The sequence below is a fragment of the Hypomesus nipponensis genome, chromosome 2, assembly GCF_054491055.1.
Source record: "Hypomesus nipponensis isolate SF chromosome 2, ASM5449105v1, whole genome shotgun sequence".
In the NCBI taxonomy this organism is placed as follows: Eukaryota; Metazoa; Chordata; class Actinopteri; order Osmeriformes; family Osmeridae; genus Hypomesus; species Hypomesus nipponensis.
Window position 1 is genome coordinate 5110414 of NC_140362.1, and position 22986 is coordinate 5133399.

At 45.2% G+C, this 22986-nt stretch overlaps 2 protein-coding genes across 8 annotated transcripts; one reads left to right on the forward strand and one right to left on the reverse strand.

The window, feature by feature from the left end:
• Window positions 1-474: 474 nt before the first annotated feature.
• On the reverse strand, window positions 475-15260 carry tax1bp1b (Tax1 (human T-cell leukemia virus type I) binding protein 1b). Of its 7 annotated transcripts, none has more exons than XM_084703204.1 (18): window positions 15138-15260; window positions 13505-13694; window positions 9125-9227; window positions 8679-8869; window positions 8228-8386; window positions 7095-7243; window positions 6880-6970; window positions 6162-6347; window positions 5752-6003; window positions 5245-5424; window positions 5055-5127; window positions 4710-4828; window positions 4424-4549; window positions 3613-3699; window positions 2722-2902; window positions 2197-2342; window positions 1933-2018; window positions 475-1561 (listed from the first exon to the last, which is right to left on the reverse strand). In XM_084703204.1, the coding sequence occupies exons 2-18, from the start codon at window positions 13679-13681 to the stop codon at window positions 1360-1362; spliced, it is 2508 nt and encodes an 835-aa protein (XP_084559330.1). In that variant the 5' UTR covers window positions 13682-13694; window positions 15138-15260; the 3' UTR covers window positions 475-1359. The 7 variants fall into 7 exon arrangements, with proteins under 7 accessions (XP_084559330.1, XP_084559312.1, XP_084559320.1 ...); XM_084703186.1 differs by having other exon boundaries at window positions 2179-2342; XM_084703194.1 differs by having other exon boundaries at window positions 2179-2342; window positions 15146-15238.
• A 709-nt stretch (window positions 15261-15969) lies between these two features.
• Window positions 15970-22822, forward strand: hibadhb (3-hydroxyisobutyrate dehydrogenase b). Its single transcript, XM_084703252.1, has 8 exons — window positions 15970-16097; window positions 17204-17364; window positions 17491-17600; window positions 17733-17854; window positions 21200-21333; window positions 21463-21539; window positions 21701-21857; window positions 22046-22822. Exons 1-8 carry the CDS (start codon window positions 16028-16030, stop codon window positions 22202-22204), a joined length of 990 nt encoding a protein of 329 aa, XP_084559378.1. The 5' UTR covers window positions 15970-16027; the 3' UTR covers window positions 22205-22822.
• The last annotated feature ends 164 nt before the right edge of the window (window positions 22823-22986 follow it).

Sequence of the window (22986 nt, forward strand, 5' to 3'; positions counted from 1 at the left end):
CTCATGTGCCAAGCAAAGGGAAGAGGCGACTTTGAACCACAGGGTCCAAAATTCGAGCAGAAAACAAGACTAACTAGAGGAGGCTATTAATAATGACTCATTCAAACATCACCACTGCATGGAAGTTAATGTTGCTATGGAACCATAGTTTATATTTAGATGATAACAGTGACAGTATTATACTGCCAGTGAGGAGGGAAGTATTTGAAATATTGTGTATAATTAATGTATTGTCATGTTATCAGTGTAAGTTCATTAAATTATATTTTCGTATGTTTCTGAAGTGACAATGTACGTATGTGTATCCAGAGGTTGTGACGCACCTGATGGTGATGTACTGTACTGTCTCCAACAACAACAACAACAAAAAGAATGCTGCTTCATAAATGTAAACTTGATTACATTTGAAAAATACAAAATGCCTCTGACGCGTCTCAAGTGAGTCTGTCACAAAAAAACACCCAAAACCAAACATTGTTTCAAACTGACACTTTTATTGAGATTTTATTCATTTTTGATACATGAGTCAAACACGCGAGGAAATGAACGGTCTCTATGACAGGAATAACTTAAAGAAGTAAAGAGAGAAATCGATTTTACACAGGCCTGACATGCACTGAACAGCAGAGCAGTTAGGCATGAGCTGTTTAGCCAGACACACAACACAGTAGAGTTAAAATCATAAAACAAGCAGAAGAAATCAACTTACACTAATGTAGAACATGTCTTTCACCATACACCATATTGCGAAGGCTTTGTGCAATATCATTGGCCTTTAACTTAATTCTAAAATAGATTATTTAATAATATGATCAGGTTTGGATTTAAATCACAGAAGCAATGCTTTCGTCCTGACTGCATCAAGTGCAGCATGGCTGCTTTCTATAAAGAAGGGATATCTGACAAACAAGAAGCCCAGGGGAAGCATTTGGTTGAAGGGTTCAATGTCTGTTTGGTAAACCTGTAACTACTGTCCCTGATTTCTTAATTCTAGTGTTCATGTTTTATCTTTTAAAAGTGGTTTTGGACAGAGGTGAGTCTATAGAACAGTCGTTTTCCCCCAAAGTCTCTTCAAACGAGAACCAAGAGGATGTTTTCAAGAGGTCTGTTTTACTCATAAACCCATAGCCCTCAGTTACACTAAAATCGAATAACATCGTCCTTTTTGGAGAACCGCAGCACCTTTCACTTTTCACTTTCACAAGAAAAGGTTCTTCTAAGTAAAAGTTACAAACTGCAAGTCGATAACAATCCTAAAAGTGGATCTTCACACTGTTACATGCGGAAAAAACGTGGGACTGACTTCAGAGGCAAGAGAAGCTGGCGGGACCGGACGCGTCGGCGCACCGCCGAGGGCGTCTAGTCGAAGTTGAGCACGTTGCCGTCGAAGTGGGTGAGCACGTGGTTCTCGAAGATCTTCTGGTCGCAGTCCAGAGGGAACTGCTCACTGCACATGGGGCAGATCTTCCAGTGGCTCTCCACATGCTCCTCAAACTTACTCTGGTCATAGTTGGGGGGGAAGATGACGTCACACAGCGGACAGCGCTTGTGGATGTCCATGCTGCAGAATGGGGGGGGGGGGGGGGGGGGGGGAGGGGGGAGGATAGACGCGAGGAAAAAGAAAAGATGGAAAAATTGAAAAGAGTGAGTTTGGGGGTAACGAGCAGCCAAGTGATGATGTTGGCAAACCAGTGAGAGCGGGCTAATAAAGAGCATCTGTCGGCGAGTCAACGTGGGTGGGCCCTGTGCTGCTCTACGCCTCACAGCAGGATTAAGGTGGCTGGGGTGGGCTGGGTGGGGCGGGGGGGGGGGGGGGGTTCCACGCACAGCAGAACAAACACTTTACACATGTTATTATGATGCATAGGATGATGGGAAAATGCTGGGCTGAGACAAACAAACACGTGTGTGTGTGTGTGTTCCGCGTGTTACCTGGACTCAAAGCAAAAGGTCGTCTGTCCCTCGTTTAAGACGGGGCTGTGGGGTTCAGTGGCTGCAGGGCGTTCGCTGGCATTGCCCTGAGAAGGGAATCACAGAGCAGCATCAGAAACGCACGCGAAAGCAGAACGCCTCAACAACGCAAAAACGAGTGCACGTGAAACTCACAAAAAGGTTTGACGGACGCTCCCTGAACGAACGAGTGCACGGGAAACGCAACAGGGAGGGGCGGGCACTCACGTTGTTGTTGTTATTCACCTGCTGCTCCTCCGGGTCCTCCAGGCCGTCGGGGCGGCTGAGGTTCCGCGCCGGCTGGATGCACACCACGTTGCTGTCCCAGGACGGAGGGCCCACGGGGGGCAGGCGCAGCACCTGGTCGTCAGAGAACTCGCCGTCCGCGCCGTCTGCAAGGGGTCGTTCATTCACTCTTTATTTCTTGATTGACATACAAATACACCACCGACGTGGGTCCTGCTCCACTAAACTCGCTATCGTTTATACAATTTGAATCCTACATTTGAATCCTACATTTGAAACCTACATTTGAAACCTACATTTGAAACCTACATTTGAATCCTACATTTGAATCCTACATTTGAATCCTACATTTGAAACCTACATTTGAAACCTACATGAAGCGTAGGAGTCATCCAGACTGCATGTTCAATATCCCTGAGCTACTGTGCTATGTGGCGAGTTTGTGTTGTTGGTAGAGAGAAAACACCATCCATGTCGCGGTACAGAGAGCCAGCTGTGTGCACGAGACACCGAGGTGAGGACTACCTCTGGTGTCGGAGGGGGAGTAGGGGTTCCCGAAGTGCAGCTGTGTGGGGGTCTGGGGGACCAGCAGGGGTGTGGGGGTGTCCTGGGCGTAGGGGAGGGGGTACTGCAGGAACAGTGACTGGACGCTCTCAAGACTGATCTCCTCGTCTTCCGAATTCCTGGGGCTGCCGTTCTGGAGCTCCTGGTGGGGACAACAGCAGGACAAGGCAGGTTAAGAGCATTAGAACAGTTCCATTCCTTTGACTCCCATTCAATCTGTGGTCCTATATTAGTTTTAGGAGGTTTTTTTTATTTATTTTTTTATGATCACCCACATCTGTCGGGTGTAATTGCTGAATACTCCATGCGACGTCAGAGTGCATAAATGGATATTGACGTACGTCTCTGAGAGTTAGACAGAAACTACCCATCAAGTCTACGTCCCTGCGTCAGCTACGAGACAATACTTCACCAGCCACAAGCTCCCAGAAGGTCTGAGGCTATGGACTCGCTGCTTGCTCTTTCTCACACACACACACACACACACAACAGTTTAATTAGCATCTTCATTAAAAAGAAACTCTTTGCGTTTTCAAAGGGAATGGAAGGCTGTGTTTTATTGAAGTTTGTTGCAGGCGCCAATTTAATTTACAGTCTGAACCTCAAATTGGGTCATTTTGCTCCTCTGAGCTACAACTGCATTACCCCGTGGCAGTTTTTTTGGGTCAGTGTGGATCTAGCTGTGGTCCAGAGTAATTGAATGGAAAATAAGAACTCACTTACTTTGCTTCACCAATTAGAGAGACATGTTAAACCCAAACCAGATTAGGAGCCGGAAAAATGGCAGCTTTCGGGGGCATTTTTAGCTTGGTAAGAAGACTTTGAAAGGAGAAAATGAAAGCTGTCACTAACCCCCTCGAGTTTCTCCTTCTCCTTCATCAGAAGAGCAAGAGTGCCTTTCAGTTCCTTCAGCTCACGGCCCTTCTCTGCCACCTGACTCTGCACACAAACAGGAAATTCACTTTTTTTGATCCAATTTCAAAGGAAACTCAGTCTAGAAAAATAAAATGAAAATGAAGCTTTATCTGCGACATTTAAGACTGCGGACTTCTCCAGAGAGTCATCCTAATTGATAATAGGCCTAAAAAAGGCTTTGGTAGTTGCGGACTGCTGATTTACGTACTGTAGAGCTCAAACCAAAACAACTTGTTGGAACCCTTCTGAGATGTTGAACAAATATCCGCTAGCTCCGAGCCAACCACTGCATTACCCAGACAGCAGGAGCGGGTTCTTCTGGAGGCAGGCTTAGCTGTCTCCAGCGCTCACATAAACAGCAGTAAAACATACTCTCTGAACAGGCCTGCTCATAAACACCACTGTCACTCGTTTTGTGTTCCATTGGAGATACCATCAAGGGCTGAATACTTGAGTTAGAACAGCTATACACAGTAATAAACAGCCAGCTAGGATGTAGAATCCAAAAACTGTTCTGGGTTTTCACCAACAAACAACAGTGGTACACAACTGTCTTATAGCCAAGTATTCACGTGCAGTTGAGAGTGATTTATACGTTTCTGTTCTCTCGTAGTAGCTCTGTGATAGACAGCAACTCTGGTAAAGCAGCGCCCAGTTAGAAGGACTGCAGGAAACTGGCATTGGCACTAGCCTAGCTTTAGCTTTGGCCTAGCTTTAGCCTCACTGCTAGCCTGTCCTGCCAACTGACCTTGTAGCGGTCCTCCTCTGCTGCCAGCTGCAGCTTCAGGCTCTCATTGGTCTTCAGCTGCTCCTTCAACTTCACTTCCATCTTGGCAAGCTCGTCGGCAAACATGCAGCTACGCTCCTTCTCCTCCTATAGGTAACAACACAAAACTGCTTCACGACACCTATCTGGGATCTCATGAGGACAATCACACGGACGCGGCCTCTCCCTACTCTGTTTCGACTGGTTGGCGTAGGATGGCGAGAATGTCCGAACAGGACACCGTTTTGCCTGCCAAACGGCGACTTACACTCAGCATCTGTTTGCATTTCTTGTATTTGTCGCTCTTGTCGGATGCTTCTCTGTTCATGCCTCTGAGCTTCTCCTGGAAGATGGCCTCAAGCATGGGGTCAGCAGAACCTGGGCTACCTGGAGGCAGAGAGAAGAAGACAGAAGTAGAAAGCGAGATGCAGGGAGAGAAATACAAGTAGAGAGAGAGAGCGGTAGAGAGAGAGAGGAGACATAGATAGATGAAAAGGCAGAGGGGGGGGGGGGGGGGGGTGCACAGGGTTAGACTTCCAGAGAACACTGAGTCAATGAGCAAACCACTCACACCCGTGTCCAGGGTCAACATTGAGAGGAAGTGAGTGTATACCTGGCACTGATGTGTCTGGGCTCACAGACAGAGGAACCGTTATGGCCTCTGCCGCAGGGTTTTTCTTCAGTTCCTACCAGACGGAAACAAACCCATTTTGGACATTGATTCAGTTGCGTGTGTGTGTGTGTGTGTGTGTGTGTGTGTGTCTGTGCGCGTGCATGCGTGCATGCGAGTGTCCTCGACTCACCCCCTGCTGTTCAGAGAGCTTGGCCACCTGTCTCTGGAGTCGCTGGCATTCCTTGTACTTCTCCTTGTAGTGTTCGGCGGCCATATGCAGGCGCAGCTTCAGGTCCTCCACCTCTCGCTGCAGCTCGACGACGGTGGCAGGATCCACGCCTTCCTCCTCCGGCCGGGCCTCTGCCTTAGCCTGCAGGCAGACAAGAGCCCACGGACTGAAGACCAGCTCATACCTTGACCTCCGCACTTCTTGTATAAAACTGAGCAGTGATCCTATTTCTAACTGGTTCATTGTGAGAACACAGACTGATCCTTGACACGAACCACTGGAAATACTGTTAGAATTGTACACTCTTAGCCCTAGATTATTGACTTACAACGTGCACTATTTGTTGGTGCTTTGGTTAGAAGCATCTACTAAACGAACTCGATTTTCACATGAACAATGTGTCGTCGAGTACACATACGCCAGAACCTGGATTGCACGACGGGGAATCAGAGTGGTAACGCTCCTTACTGCCTCGTGCTGGGCTTCGACCTTCATCTGCTCCACCTGGCGCTCCAGCCGGGCACACTGGGCCTGGACGTCGGCCTTGTCCTGGCGCAGGGCGTCGGCCTCCAGCCTCATGCGGTACAGGTCGGCCATGCTGCGGTCCCGGGCGCTGGAGGCGTCGCGCAGCTCGGCGCCCAGCAGGGAGGACTCCTGCTGGGTGGCGTGGAGCCGCTCCTCCTTCAGACGCAGCTGCTCCTTCAGGGCCTTCAGCTCCCCCTGTCGCGGACACCAACGCACACTCAGAACGACGACGCGAAAGACCGAGCCGCGCGCTGGCGGCGTTTGGTAACGAGGGGAGAGGATATTGGAGGTCGAGTGTGTTTGCTGGTGGCTGGTAGTGGGTGTGTATTGGTGAAGGGGGGGGGGGGGTTTACCGATGGGGAGGCCTTGGCCAGGACCTCTCTGTGCTGCTTTTCCTTCTCTGTCAGGCAGGTGCGCAGGCAGCCCACCTCGTCCTTCAATTGGGCGATGGTGTTCTCCTTGTTCACGTCCACGCCCTTCAGCATCTGCAGCTCTGCACTCAGCTTGGTGTTCTCCAGCTCACGGTTCTTCAGGTGAATCTGTAGCGCACACACACACACACACACACACACACAACAAATGACCAAAAACAGGGGGGGTTAATCATCGAAAGAATTTTTATAATCCAGCCTGGTCTTTTCTGTGTAACCTTCTCTGAGCAATATCGTCGAGACGCACCCGTCTGCATTTCTACAGTTAAAATAAGTGTTGCGTGACCTTAATTACATAAGAGATTGAGGTGAGCCCATAAAGCAGCCCCTCCAATCCTGCTCTGCGATGGCCAAGTTAAATTAGGTGCAGGTTTGACTGCGTTTCCGCAGAGAATGTGCGAGTGCCACTCCTAGTTCCTGAGCCGAGCCGGCCACAACAAAGAGCCAGGAACTGGCACGCGGACCAGAGGAAGCTGGGACAGGGCCTGCCCTGTTGAGGCACAACGCACAGAGCACGCACTGTGCACCTACACCAAGTCAGGGCTCAGGACGTAAACAGAACAGAAGTGTTAACACACAGGTTCAGGGGCCCCGGGGCTGGGGTCAGGAAACGGCAGGGAGCCACAGGGACTACACGAACCTTGTACAGTTCCTTCTCATCCTTCTCGTTCTTCAACTGGGACTCCAGCGCTTCCTTCTCCACTGTCAGCTTCTTCACTCTGTCCTTCAGGCTAGGGACCAAATCAGAACAGCAGGACTTTCATCACCCGAGTCCAATCCTTGAAGAGACAGCAAATGAACCATAGTCTATGGTGGCTGGCTGGCCGGCTGGCTACCCCTCTGTCCAAGACTCACCCGTCCAGCTCAGTCTCTCTCTGTAGCCCTTTCTGGGTGATGCCTATGAGGTCATCCTCCAGCTGCACAACTCTTGCCGTGGCCTCATCCAGCCTCCTCTTCACCTCCTCTCGCTCCTCCTGTAAGGCCTGGGATGAGCTCTGCACATCCTGGAGGAAGGGGGGGGGGGGACAAGGAGTCAAACTAAAATGTTGGTATTCTGCAGAAATATTTTGACGAGCTATGAGGGGTTTGCTAGCTTATTATGGAACAGGACAAAATGATTTATAACTACATTGTTTACAACTATTTATCATTTTTAAACTAATAATTTTATGAACTGTGTTGGAAACATGGACTCATTTATTTCTGCCCCCATGCTGTTGTTTAAGGGAACCAAGTGTTCTTGCAAGTGTGATATTCTTTATTTGGCCACAAACTTTCTCTCTATGCACAACTGTTTTTAGCAATTTTCCCAGTTCTCTTTTCCTTCTACAGTCAGAAACTGAAATGTATGTTTATGGGCAGGATTTTGGAATCGGTTTTTTTTTGCAGCACATAAAAAAAACATATGAAACTTTGACCATAAAATTAACAGCCGCAAAAACAGTAATCATGTTTCATCTAGAGGCCATTCTAAACCTAGCAGGATTTATGGCGCAAAAGAATTATATGAATCATCGTTCACACTATTTCATGAAACACATTAAATATGCCTAATGTTGCTCTATGAAAAATGAATGACTTCTAAAGATCCTGACTGTCAAGGTCAGATTTATGTGTTTGGTGGATCCAGCTTGTGGGTAGTCTGTTGTTTCAAACTGAGGGTGGAATGAAGACTCACACTAGGGGGTGCTGAGAGACTGTGAGGCCAAACCAGAACAACAGCATCCAACATCACAAGATCTCCTCCTTTTAGAAATGTACGATATTCTGCCATCCAGTCTGAAGAATCCTTATTAAGTCTCAATGCCTTGCTTATCCATTTCGGCTACATTTACAACCCATTTCCACGTCACTCGATCAAAGCAGCAAATTCGGATCATCCGTTCACTCCCAGTGAACATGAGTTAAAGAAGAGGAACAACGAGACGATTGTGTGAGTCTTTCCTCCACTCGGAGTTCCAGAGTTGGACTGCCCGTCTGGCTCTCACCTGATTCTCTCGTCTGAACTGGGCACAGATCTCCTTCTCCTCCTCGCACTCCTTCTGCAGGCTGTCCTTCTCCACCTCCAGCTGGTCTCTCTCTTGGTGGAGGAGGGCCATGGTCTTCACCAGCTCCTCCTTCTCTCTCTGGGCTTCCTCCAACTTTTGCTGAAGGGATGAAAGAAAACGGTTACGGACTTTTGGGCAAAGTTAGCGAAACCCTAGTTTGACAATTTGACAACCTTTACTCAACAATACCCGTAGTATAGACACCTTTGTATTTTCTTTTTGATCTCATGAAGCTTGAGGTTTAGTTAGCGTATAGTATGAAATCATGGTGGCGAGACCGTATAAGCGATAACATATGTCATGGAGCTTTCCAGTGTACGGGTGACACTTGGGGAGTCGGGACGGGTGGAGGGCATGACTGTGTGGCGGATGGTGCTGAGGCAGCAGCTACCTCCAGGTAGCACGTCTTGGTGGTGACCACCAGGATGTCCGAGTTGCACTCATCCTCCACGGTCAGCAGCTCGTCGTCGGAGGGGCTGTTGGCACGGAACTGGAAGGGCGTGCTGGCGCCGCGGATCTCCCCTTTATGAGTCACGTAGCAGAACTGGTAGAACTCGCTGTCGTCATTGGGAACGTAGTATCCTTAGAAAGAAGAGACTTGTCAGCCAGGCCGTGAAGCAGAAGTGGACAGAGCTTAACCTCGGTTCAAGACACTGAATCAAGATTCCATGAAAACGGCCTTGTTAACACCAGCAGACAGCCCTGTGGCAACAGTTTCATATTTTATTGGTGTTCGCAGTTTTGGTATTAAAATCCCTTTAACGGCCCTCGAAAGGGCACTGACAAGTGGTAACCCAACGTGGTTGAGATGTCTAAAAACGTGGTTGGATTGTTTACCTTGAAACACCACAGCCCTGTTGACCGCAGTGCCCTCCTCGTAGGTGTCAGGAAGAGGCGACCACAGGAATGTGTAATAATCGCGCGCTGTGCTCCAACCAACCTGTGAGACGAGAGTGGGCTCAGGTTAAACAGCACTAGTACCACATTCGGACAATAACAACAGACCAAGCTTGAGGGCGAGGACAACCATCGTAAACCCCAGAAACTGCTGTCCCACACCACCTGGCAAAAACAGAACGGTTGTGGTTAAGATTAGGCAATGTACTTAGAATACGTTGTTATTATTTCATGTTTTACTATGGAATATCATTGCTGACATCCTTGCCTGGAGCCTAGGGTGAAAGTCTATTGGCTTTCGAACCGTGAACAACGTAGCAACATGTCAGAGATGACATAAGGCCCACTTATGTAACCAATCCAGTTTCTGGCTGCCACGTGTATGAGGCCAATGCTCGTGAACTGGTCCAACTGTGGAAAAACAGCTACAACTCACCTCAAACAGGAAGAAGAGAATAGGTGAAAATTTTATACATACTTCAAAATGAAAACCAAGATGTAATTATACGAACTTTATGTGTTGTTAACTGATGCCTGATGAGGGGGGAGTACAGAAAATACATCCATAATTTCAGCCCACTGCCATAAAACTGTCAAACAAAATCAGACTCACATTGGGTTGGCCAGCTTTCCAGGCATACACGCTCAGGCACACACACGCATCCACAACAAGCCAAACTCTATTCTCACACAGTATAACTCTCACACAACCACAACGGAATGCAACACTTAGAAGATGCAAGGCAAGCCTGAAGTCACCCCGATAAAGAAGCGTTTCTGAAATCTCTGAAAACTTTGTGTCTTAAGAACAATTTCTCTTTCAGATCAACCGACACATTGTGACCATCATGTTTTTACCCGGGGGGGGGGGGGGGGGGGGGTATTTGAAAGGTCTGAAGCAACAGCGATGTCAGTGTTGATCTGGGACACAGATAACATGGCTCTGGTGTTCGTAATCCCCACGTTGCCACTGGGGGTGTTCCCACCTCCAGCAAGCAGGAACAGGAAGTCATTAGAGTGTGCCTAGTTAGAGACCGTCCTCGCTAAGGGCTAGGAGCTCGCGGCTCCGCTCATTAGCGCAGCTCAAGGTGAAAGGGGTGACAGGTCTCTGTGAGTAGGTCTTTCACGTCAGCCAGAGGTCCTGGCTGAACCGCCACACAGGACTGGGAGGGCTGCAACAAACTCAAAACAAGGACACACACATCCAACTGACAGCACAACCCTGGACTCCGCATTATACTCTAGAGGCAGGGCTCGACAATAACGATGGCCTGATGTCCCAGGGCCAGTAAAAAGTAACGTCGGGACAGTTAAACTAGCAACTTACTGTCCCGATCGGGCCACTGCACAGCATTGATTGGAGAACAGAAAAATCGCATTGTAAAACTTAACATCCTGCATGTTTTGCTATCTGCTAAATGCATACATAACTTTGCAGCTCGTGGGGCACACCGTTGGCCAATCAAGAGTTGAGTAGTTAGTGACAAGTGGTTGTCAAATTGTAATTCTCTAATCTCAATAAATGTTTTAACAACTGGCGCGAGACACGGAAGTGACGATGGCAGCAAAGGAGAGCTACAAGCTCAAACGGAAGTAACTTTTTTTATAGAACTAAGATGCACTGTTGTCAGTCGTATGTTCCCGTCTAAAGCAGACTAAAGTGTATCTTTTCACACAGGCACCAACAATTTTCGAAAACAATCCCTGACCAGCCATGCTAATAGCAGACAGCACCTGGTTTGCGTGACAGCTAAGCGGGTAGTTGACAATCCATCTTCCGGGCCGTTGACCATGCTGGTCAGGAATTTAAATGCAGATGCCCATCGTGTTATTGCACGACTTATAACAACGGCGTATCACGTAATTAAGACGGACCAGCCGTTCGCCTCGTTCCCCTGGGCTATTGAACTGCAGCAGAAGAATGGTGTAGACCTTGGGTACTCAGCATCATACTGATGAAATGCTATGGAGGCTTTTATATATTAGCATGGAAGAACCCTAGGTTTCACAGTTTCAGCCAGACAGAGTTGTGCAGAGATGGCTGTCAGCAGGGGAGAGAGCACGTCATGTTTGAGGTTAAACGTCAATTGTTTTTCTGACTGTTACCTTTTTATTTTCTATCACTAGAAATGTGATTTCATTCAACAATGATACATTACAACTTTTGGAGGGGGGGGGGGGGGCAGTAAAAATTGTATTGGGGCCAGTAAGTTTCAAACCCACTGGCCCCCCAAAATGTTAACGTTCAGCCCTGCCCTAGAGGGCTGCTCTCAATCCGAGGCACCATTTTCGAATTCCCCAGATGCCAAACGAAAAGCTTTTTAACCTAATCTAGCTGTGTCCAGAGCCTAATTTTCCAACTGTTGCACCCTCAGAACATGTCCTCAGAAGACACCTAAACCTTTCACAAACAGGCCCTTCTACAAAAGAGCTGCAGGGGCCTAAATTCACAGAACTGCTAATGCTGGTCGTCTAGTCTACGTTGGAATCAGGCTCTATTAATCAAACAGGCAGGACAAGTTGTCCATGAATCACCGAGCAGGGCTGTGCTCTGAGACAGGTTAATTATAAAGGTCTATTTGCCATCTCCTTGGTACCTCTGACAACCTGTCCCAACAGCTCCGCTCTGCTGTCTACAACGCCTTCAATCACAACTCTCGGTAAATGTTCAAACATCAAAGCCCCCAGAGTCTGCGCTTGTGCGTGTTCAAACAAGAGGATATGGGCTACCTCCCCTGACAGTAAATAAACGGTGGGGTGGAGGAGGGGTTTGTTTGGCTTGGCGAGGGGCACAGTGCAATTCCAGCATTTGTAAACAACTAGACTTGTTTGTGTGATCGTATTCAGAGAAACAAGGTCCAGGCTTGAAACCTGCAATCGAGAACATGTCTCTCTCGCCTAGACGTAAGTTGGATATTGACATATCAAGACAAAGATTCTTGTTCTTAGTTTTGACCTCGGATCTCTCACCTGCATGCTATGGAACTGAATGAACAATGCCTACATGCCAAAATCATTTAGAATCAGATTGAAAAAAAAGAATCTGCATTCTTCGTTTAAAAGTCATGAGACAATTGCAGCCCAGTGTCTCTAGGGGGCGATAGCAGCTTAATGTCTATGGTGCTGTGTCAGGCCAACAGAGAGCATTGCTTTAGGCCCTGTGAGTCAGAACGCAGGTATCTGTCCTTTTCAAAAACTTGGGAGCTTGGCACCAACACTGCTGTCTGTCAACACAGCCAGGAGCATTTGTACAATTTATGATCCCCTGCTCAGCTTTTTCCAACTTCACTCTGTGTTTTAGAGGCTATGGGAATTAGTGCTTGTTATAAGACACACAGTGCATTGCTTGAGGGTAAAACCCTTTTTTTGTACGCAAACCGCTATCGAATGTTGTGCCAAACACTGTAAACATGCCCAAGACATTTCTTGATCCATCTCTGGCAACATAACCCTTATCCCTGTCTAACTGAGGCTTTCCCTACCAATCCACAACGTTTTGGAATTTGGCTCTAGAATTAAGTTTATGATTTTACAGTTTGGACTCATTTGTTCAATGAGATTCAGGTTCACAATAAGTCTTTATACACTACGCTCACTTATAATAACACATTTTGCAATGTCATAATAAAACAGACTGCTTCTGTTTCATGGCAAAGCAGAATTTGCTCTTCTAACAGAACCGTAAAAATGTTAACTGTGTGTGTGCGCATGTGTTTAATCCAGCCCACACAGATGGGGAATGGAAAGAAGAATTGCACTGCTGCTTTGATCTGATATGTTCTGAACACAGACCGCAACTCATCAGTTCACAATAAAATTTAAAAAAAATTCTGGTCTACAACAGTAGAGCCTGTCTCCACCACCCCCCCACCACAGACAAGGCTCAAAACAATTACTGCTGGTGTATTGAATTTAATGTGCTCCTTTAACCAGCCCCATCTGGGACCATCCAGTATGCAGGGGGGTCAAACCTCCACTTTCTCTATGGCAACCTCATTTTCACAAGCTATCAGCACTCAGAACCAATACGGAGAGGTTTTTGCTAGTCCAAACCAATTTGCTGCAGCACATGAATGAATGAATGCTTGAATGCTTCACACAAATATTTTATGATGTTACGATCCTATGTTATGATCCTAACAAAACAGGCCTACATCCAAGGTCTCCCATTCTACTTGCGCCCCCATCCCCAAACTGTTGTCTTAACTTACATACGATTACGTTTGCATACAAGGCTTTTACAGCAGACGGGTGCCGGTGACTTTGAGGCTTTGTGGGAACTGAAAATGGGACACGGTACATGAAGAGGGGATGACTCACCTTGAATATGCCGACCCAGTCCTTCTGGTGAGGCTGGATGAACTGGGTGAGGGTGTAGTGGCACTCCAATGCAGCGTGAGGCAGGTAGCTCTTCCCCACGTTCTGGAAGATGACGTGGGCAAAGTTGGAAGTGTCCATGGCGTTGCCTACTGAGGATGCGTCCAGGAATAGCGCCATCTATCACTCAAAACTGGTTGCAAAGAACAAATGGATGTGAGGGAAAAAAAACAATGAATTTATTCAACTCGTGATTATCTGCATAAGAACTACTTGCAGTGACACAAAAATTGTCAGATTATTTATTTATCTAAACTCTGTGGTGGTTTCCATGTATGACTCACACACGTACATCATCTCTGATGGGGACTCACAAAGGGATGGTCTGTTTGTCTGCCCTAAACTATGCTACTGACAAGTATCCCTGGAAACTAGAGACCGGCTTAAAACGATCTGTTATTTAGTAAGAATGGATCAAATCAGGCTAATACTGCTGGATGTGTTTGCATAGTAGCAAACTAAAGGTTGTTATTGTTATATTTAGACTTGCCCGTGTTGCCTTGGAAGGCACTGTTATCAGAACATGATACTGTTTCTGACAGTGGTTCTCTGCAACATTAAACATCCCTCCTCTAACCCAAGCATAGATAAGTACATGTCTTGAGCTGACTAAGAGGTTTCACAAGTGAAAGGCCTTGTTACATATAGTCCTCATCGTGTTTTTATGTTAAGCAATACAGTTTAAAGGCTCTAGGGAGGTATGCATGTGCATAGGATAGAGCAGGACTTTCCAGTTTATATGCATTGGTATGTTCTAAGCAAGTCTACATACGTGACAGGTGACATTTCAAAAAGACAAAACTCATAGACACTGGTTCTTGTGTCTAGTTTTAATTCCAGCTCCATTTTGCAAATAATCTGCATTCACAAGATATCGTACAACCAATTCATTCAATATCGCCATTCTTCAAATGACAATAGCATGCGTATAATCAGCAACTTCTGTCTATTATAATCTGTCAATTGAGTGGCTAGCTAGCTTTCCCATGTGTTCGATTTGGTGTTAGAATACTGAAGGTGAGGATGAGGCCAGCGTAGTGACAACCCATTTCAAGCTAACAATATCAATCTATCTGTGTTTAGTTTCTAGGGACTACAATTCATTGTTTTGCCATTTTGTAGTAAACTGTGGTCTATTTATCGTCCTCCGACCGAACAACCGCTTGAGTGATTAACGGCGTTAGCTAGCTAGCCATATCATTCAGTACGCTTGAAGAACAGGCCCAGACCTCTGCCCTGGACTCAAGTTGTCTTTTCACAACCAACCAAGCTAAGCAACGTTAGCTAAGAAGATAGAGCTATATACTCCGATGATTCAACAACAGTAATGATCCTCTGGAAACTTAGTTCCTTAAATTTAACATTCTTTAGTTAACCGTCCTTGTACGGTGTCCCCTTTGAAGCTAGCTACATTACTGTAGTCTACTTTGTAATCAGATAACGCACATTATTAGCTTGCTGACGTTAGCTAGCTAGATATTCTAAAATGTTATCACAATTATCATAGCAAACCGATTAAAATTTTCTTTTTTTCTTTTTTCTATCGATGATAATTCATTAAAAGACGACAACGTACCCATTTACCATGCTGAAGAGCAGATTAAAGCCAAGACGCTCGTCAAAATAGTTATTGACGCAGTTGCTGTGTCAGTACATTCCCCACGTTCTCTCTTCCTGGAACAAAACAACAACATTCGCTCGCTACATCATTTCCTGTCAAATGGGAATTCCAGAAGTTCCATTTAACAGAAAAGTGACTGAGTACAAATTGTGTACAGTAATCGTAAAACGAGTATTCCTCATTCATACATAAATGATCAATTGTTGAACCATATTTAAACCGTAATAAGTAGCTGTTTTTGTTTTGTTTGCATGATTGTTTTTTGTATTCCACAACCAGATGAAGATGGACCTAAATTGTACATATCAAAAAATTAAAATACATTTGCCACAGACAGTTTTATTTCATAGTGAAGAGAGATCAAGTGAAACAGACCAAGAGAGACCCCAACTGGAGTCAAGTATAAACAGTTCAGTTAACAATGGATGTTTTTGAACAAATTGTGTATACAATACAAATATATGCATACAATATGCAAATATACAAGAACAAAAAAATGTTAATAATGATAATTGAATAATGGTGAACGTGAATCTCAAACTAAAGGTCAAATCAATCAAATTAGTCAGTATTGTCAAAGTTTGAAATATATCCTCAATTGCAGTTGGAAGGTGCATCACTAAATAGAAACAACTTTAAAATAGTAGCGTTGTGAGTGACAATCTATTGTGAATTTTAATTCACAAATGTCCGTCCTTCAGAACACAAAACCTTCGGATGTCCCGCCCTGTTAATTTTCATTGGACGCAGATGCACCAAAACTGCTCTACGAATGGAGAAATAACCACTCAATCACAACCCACCCAATACTGTCACGGCAAATCGGAGGTCAAGAGAAAAGAAGCATGGCCGCTGTGTTAAGGGGGTCTCGAAACCTATTGGGAAGGTGCTATAAGCATGTTGACTTTGCTTTCGGTAAGGAGTTTTTGAGTTTTCAATAGCTCTTTGATTGGCTTGCTCGCTCCTTTTCGTTACTATTCGACAGGATATGTGTCTGAGTAAAGCCTTCGGCATTATGCTTAAAGATCAACGTTGAGCTCAAATCAGTCAGCTAATCTGTGTTAGCAAAGCACAGGTCCCCTTTTTGGTTTGCAATATGGCGAGGAAGCATTGGAGTTATGTTGTTCATTCAACAATCCCGGAATAAACTCTCTACACATCTGTTTCTGTTAAAAGCTAACTATCAAAGCGTAGCCGGGCAAGATACAGTAGATGAAAGATTGCGATGTGGGCATTTCAGGCAATGTGCAACAAGTTAATGGTCAAAAACACACCTCTCCATCTTCAAATGTATCAGCAGTATATTGATCATTTATAACAAATTATAAAAATGCTGGAGACGCAATTGAATGCTTTGGGAAAAGTCACATTACATTGATCCACGTTTCTGTGAAGTTTGTATATGCATAAAGACGATCACATGATTTATGTGACGTGTGATTACATGTTATATTACAGGATAGGGTATGTCACGAATGCAGCATCGCTTCACGTAATGGTGCCCATTACATCTCAAGGCTAAAGTAGGCTAAGTAGCCTTAGTGCTGCCTGGCCAAGAGTTGCAGGTGTCTTGGCAGACTCTTTAAAATGGCTTATGCGAGGCGTGTGAGATCTGGCTGACGTCCATACCCCTTGCTACACATGCACCAGAGAGAGTTGCTGCTTATTATATGCCCTGTGGCTGTCTCATAAAACTGTTCAAAGAAACATTTTGATGACCTGTATGAACGTGGTTATTTAGCCCAGTCTCAGTTATTCATTGTGAAACTGGCTCTCAATTCTTCTCAGACATGGGAGCAATATGTGAAACTGTCCCCACTTCAACATGATTGTGTTGTTGAGTCTAACTATGACTCAACAGCTGGTAAAGCAGTTTACTATAAAAGTAAATATAGATAGGGCAAGTATGCTTCATGGGACATTGAATTTCAAGGGCATGTGATTAAGACTGTACTTTTTGTGACAGCTTTGCTTTGTGACACTTCATTCCTGTATCAAAATGATTGTTTCCATTTTCCTAGTCTCTACCAGGTCTATGGCCTCAAAGACCCATGTGGGGTTCATTGGCCTTGGGAACATGGGGAATCCAATGGCAAAAAATCTGCTGAAGCATGGATACCCAGTATTGGCAACGGATGTGTTTCCAGAATCCTGTAAAGAACTGCAAGAGTTGGGTGCCGAGGTGGGAACTGAATACCCTAGCACAAAAATACATTACAAATAGCAGAATTGTTCAAAAGAAAATAATCATTTGAATTTTATTCCAGTTCAGTCCGTTTAGTTATATGATGTTTCTCTGTGTTTTTAGATTCTTGATAATCCTGCTGAGGTGGCAGAAAAGGCCGACCGCATAGTCACCATGCTGCCCTCCAGCCCCAATGTCATTGATGTTTATACTGGTCCCAATGGCATCCTCAAGTAAGTACATCCATATTTATCCATGCATCCACCACCTCCTTCCTTCAAGGCACTCTGAACATCCATGCTGTCATGTTTTATTGTATTCTCGATATATTGAGTATTGCATAAAGTGTGTATACTCCCCTGTAGAAAGGTGAAGAAAGGCTCACTGCTGATTGACTCCAGCACCATTGACCCCATGGTTTCCAAAGAGATGGCAGTGGCTGCTGAAAAAATGGGGGCTGTGTTTATGGATGCACCTGTGTCAGGAGGTAAGGACTGCTCAGGCTTTTGTTTAGGATCAGTCATTTACAAAGACCCTATATAGCCAAATTATAACATACTTTACTACTAATCTGGTAAAAATGGCACAAGCCCATTTGCTCAAACTTTTTTATATACGAGTGTAACAGATGCGGTCTTGCAAGTTCCGGCAGAGGTATACAGGCCACTGTCCGCTCCTACCGGGAGTCGAACTCACCACCTCTGGCTTCCCAAGCACCACCACTACCAACTACGCCAACGAAAAGCTAGCAATTTGCTGACGCGGGTGGCCTGTTACATACTTGAGGAGTGAGTTTCACCACACACTGGCTACATTCACCCCTCAAACTCACTCCGGCCGGTTAGCTGATGCTAACCTAGCGATCCGGGTCACGGCACCACTGTAACAGACGTGGTCTTGCAAGTTCCGTCAGAGGTATACAGGCCACTGTCCGCTCCCACCGGGAGTCGAACTCACCCCCTCTGACTTCCCAAGCGCCACCACTACCAACTACGCCAACAAAAAGCTAGAAATGTGTTGACGCGGGTGGCCTGTTACATACTTGAGGAGTGAGTTTCACCACACACTGGCTACACGAGCATCTGGGAATTGATCTAATGACCTTCACACTCACACATTCTTGCTAACATCTCAGCAGTTCCCCAAAAGATGGTGTATTTCCAGTGTAGAGTCCTTCTGCTTTAGAGGTAAACCCCCAATTTATCATTTCAGTATCAACCGGTAAATTGTTCTGTTAAAAAACTGATTTATTCCTTCCTTTTACTCAGAGAAGCCTCAAACACAGTGGGTGTCTTTTGTCGTGTGTCCATTAAGTGTTTTTTGAGCAGAACTCAGATAGTCCATAGAAGGATCAAGTTCAAATGCACTATCATCACCTTTGTAATTAACATCCAACAGGCCATTCCACCTTGCTACTTTTCATGTAGGTTTGTAAAGAGATGCACCCATCTCAACCTCAGCGTGTGGGAGGTAGGAAATTTGAGGGAGAACAGTATTGGCCTACAGAAATGTCCCCTGCCGTAAAACTCTCACTGCCAGGCAGTCTTGGGGGTCCACACACACACACACAGTTTGTTTGAACTCAGCCTTTCAACTTGAGGAAAGGCACTTTCTTTGAATAGAAGTTGACTTATTTTACGATCAGGTCCTAAAGATTAGCAGTGATTTATAAGCTTCCTTCCTGTGGCAGTACATATGGATTAAGGCTGTCCAGCTTCCCACATTGAACTTGGGTGGCTGTAGGGCAGTGGATGAATGTGAGTGTATGGTTAAAGCTAAATATTCCAGCATGTACTTCCCTGCACTGTGATGTTATCCACCTAGCAGGAGATTTGGAATGTGCGGTTAAGCCTTTATCAGTGTTAAAAAGAGGCTATGCAGATTGACAAGGATAGTGTCTTAATGGAGCCAGCTTGATTCATTGAATCAGTGTGTTCCAGCCTCAACAAGGAGGTATGTTTTTGCATTGGTAATTGAGCTCAGTTATGATTGGTTGATAGATGACTTTTTACTGTCAGAAGGTAGGCCAAGGAAGACCATCCAATGAAAAAGATTTGACTAGGTTTATTAGCAACAAGCTCGGATCACACCATCAGTCCACAACAGAGTGATAGGCATGAGTGAGCTACATGTCTCTCAGATGGCAATTATATAGATTAGTTGAACACTACAGATATAGTACCCACCAAAACATGCCCTTAAATAGTACACAGTAGTCGAATGATGCACAGGGGAAACGGCACACAGGTGATGCGGTCATAACTACGTTTGGAGACTTATCTACTTCCTCGCTCTCCAGAGGTTACACAAAGTGCATTCCTAGATCTATACGTGGCCTTCTAGGGACACACGGAGCGACCTCTTCCTCACTGAGACACAAGATAGTGTATACAGAAAATATGCATATCACTGGTTGATATTGGTGAGTTGATGCATGCTATTGGAGTCCAAGGATGACAGTGGTGTTAGTAATACGGTAATGGGGGTCAGATGGCTGAGCGGTTAGGGAGTCGGGCTGGTAATCAGAAGTTTAGTAATCAGAAGGTTGTTGGTTCAATTCCCGGCTGTGCCAAATGACGTTGTGTTCTTGGGCAAGGCACTTCACCCTACTTGCCTCGGGGGAATGTCCCTGTACTTACTGTAAGTCGCTCTGGATAAAAGTGTCTGCTAAATGTAAAAATGTAATACCCAGGAAATCGCACTGTAACCAATACTTGAGCCTGTGGTTAGAAGACAACACACACGTGAGTATATTGGACACGTGAACCGAGAAGTTGATATGTGTAACTACACCTACTACAAGCCCTGTCCCATAAGCACATGAGCTTCGCTTGCATTCGATAATCTGTTTAGTAGCACAGCACTTGGTGCCAGATATTGTTTATATATAATTATTTATTTTTTAATTTGTTTTAAGATTACTACTGGTAAGCAATATTTGTGACACTACTGCACAAACCATGGACCATACTGGACTGGAGTATGACTGGATTATAACTATTTTCTGTGGCTGCTTTGTAGAATGGAAGAACTTGAATAGGACCTTTTTAATTCTCTGTAATTGGGTAGTTCTTCTTTGTTCTTTCTGGAACTGTAAACAACAATGTCCCACTAGTTTTGTTCTGTTCTTAATTAGTTGCCTCTCCCACCTCGAATGCGTCACAGAGGTTTGGCAGCTGCGAATTTAGAAGGAATGCTTTTCAGCAGCAATAGTGCGAGATCCACAAACCTGCCCTACATGACAGTCATAAATGCCACATTAATACACAGAAGTTTGGCGTGACAGAGTTGGATAGGGAAGATCCATTAGTATTTGATATTGTGTGTATATATATATGTGTGTGTGCATGTGTATATCTGTGTGAGATGTGAGTGTATTTTTGGGCTGGTGTGTGCCGGTAGAGCAGAAACCTTTCTCCCACTGCTCTTTAGAAGAGTCATGTGGACTAAGAGCCTGTAACTTTGGCTGCATAAATGAAGGGGTTGTCTTTTTATGTAAGCGCTTTGCCACTTTCCCTAGCTTGTTTAAGATTTTAATTCATTCTGCAATTCAAACCATTGGCTCCCCAACCACATTTAGGACAGAGAGAGAAAGGCCCTTTTGATCCAAAGATTTTTTTCCAGCTCATTGTTGCCATTAAACGGCACTTCAATAGAGACCGATTTTAGTTATCAGGTGTTTTTGTTCACGGTAATATGAAATAAACAAATTATTCAGAAACTGTTATTTACGAGAAGAAAGAAAATAAATCACATACTTTTAAATGTATTACTACATTGTTGCAAGTTTGCTTCTGTGTGTGTTTATTGGTACGTATGTCATCATCTGAAGGTGTGGGGGCTGCTAGCTCAGGGAAGCTAACCTTCATGGTGGGTGGAGCCGAGGAGGAGTTCACTGCAGCTAAGGAGCTGCTCAGCTGCATGGGAGCCAACGTAGTGTACTGTGGCCAGGTCGGGACTGGACAGGTATGTAGAGAATACACCTATTATGGCTGGGCTAATGCTGTGGTGTAATGATTCTAAATGAGCAATAGTCAACATGGTGTTTGTTATGAGCTGCTAACCAATTTGGTTGTTTTTTTGTCTGCATTGCAGGCAGCTAAAATTTGCAACAATATGCTTCTAGCCATTGGAATGATTGGAACATCCGAGACAATGAACCTTGGAATGAGGTATGTGGTGTTCTCGGAAACATTAAAACCTCTGTTAACATAGTTCATAATCCTCTAACTGGCACAAAACAGGCAGAAACTTTATTAATCCCAAGGGGAAATTGCATACAAAATAAAGTTATTGTTGAAGACTGAGAGAATGTCTTCTGTTCTGCGGACAGACTAGGCCTTGATCCCAAGCTGCTGGCCAAGATTCTGAACATGAGCTCTGGAAGGTGCTGGTCGAGTGATACATACAACCCTGTGCCTGGGGTCATGGAGGGAGTGCCATCTGGGAACAACTACCAGGGAGGCTTCGGAACCCAGCTGATGGCTAAGGTGACTCCAATACGTCTGTGTATTACTCCGCATGAATGTTTTCCTTAGAACTCTTGACTATACTCTCGATGATTTTATCTTTATTGTCGTTCTTGAACGGGTAAGAAAGTTTTGGTTTGAGATGTTGCCTATGCTGGGATGAGGTGACTCGAGTTGACATGATCGATGTGACTGATGTGTGTCTCCAGGACCTGGGACTGGCGCAACATACAGCCACAAACACCAAGACCCCCGTGCCTCTGGGCTCCCTGGCCCACCAGATCTATCGCATGATGTGTGCACGTGGCTACGCTGGCAAAGACTTCTCCTCTGTGTTCCAGTTCCTTCGTGACGAGGAGGGCCAATAGGGGGCGCCACTCCTCGTCCTTTCCACAGCCTTAGCAGGCTTTGTCCTGATCCACACAAAGCCATCGTTCATGCGGTCCCCCACCCCCGTTTCAGAAAGACTTCAAAAGGCATATTAATTTAAACAAAGCTAACGGGGAGCTTGAATCAAAAGTAAAAGATCACGTTAACACTGTCTCCTGCTGGGAGTCGTGTGATCCTGCCTTTGTTAGAAAAGCAGCACTCCTTTGTCTTTTTGTATTTTTATTTTTTTAGGAGTCACAGTGTCTTTCGAGATGTGTGGAGAATCTCAGAAGACACTGTTTCGTAGGTTGACTTACTGAGACCATCCCTGCCCAAGGTGCTGCCCAAGGAACTCGTCAGAGTGGGAAGCCGACTTGGCCATCGCAGAAACGATTACTCACCTAGAACTGGCCCATCCACCCTGGCAATGGGAGTCTTTTTAGTCATGTAGTGTGATCTGCTCTGTTTGATTGTGATTTCTGTTTGTAGAAATATTTCTCTTCCTGTCTTTTGTGGGATACACTCTCCCGCCATATTGGGATGGATTGTTTGCCATGTTATGTCATATCCCCAATTCACGCTTATATCTTTGATAATAAAGGTGAAGGAGATATTTTGCTGTGTGGTTTTAATGCAATTGAAGTCCACTAACATGGTATTAAAGCATACACAGCCTATACAAATACTAAAATAAAGTAAAAAGACAATCAGAAAACATCACAGCAGGAAATGTGATTGTTCTGTTGCAACTTCATGACTTTTGTTCAATAAACTTTAACTG

Coding starts and splice junctions, on each gene's coding strand:
- tax1bp1b (XM_084703186.1), bottom strand. CDS start 13,681: ATGGCGCTATTCCTGGACGCATCCTCAGTAGGCAACGCCATGGACACT. Junction 9,228..13,504: donor ACTGGGTCGGCATATTCAAG/GTGAGTCATCCC, acceptor CTCGTCTCACAG/GTTGGTTGGAGCACAGCGCG. Junction 2,903..3,612: donor AGAAGGAGAAACTCGAGGGG/GTTAGTGACAGC, acceptor TGTCCCCACCAG/GAGCTCCAGAACGGCAGCCC.
- hibadhb (XM_084703252.1), top strand. CDS start 16,028: ATGGCCGCTGTGTTAAGGGGGTCTCGAAACCTATTGGGAAGGTGCTAT. Junction 16,098..17,203: donor GCATGTTGACTTTGCTTTCG/GTAAGGAGTTTT, acceptor CCATTTTCCTAG/TCTCTACCAGGTCTATGGCC. Junction 17,855..21,199: donor GGATGCACCTGTGTCAGGAG/GTAAGGACTGCT, acceptor CATCATCTGAAG/GTGTGGGGGCTGCTAGCTCA.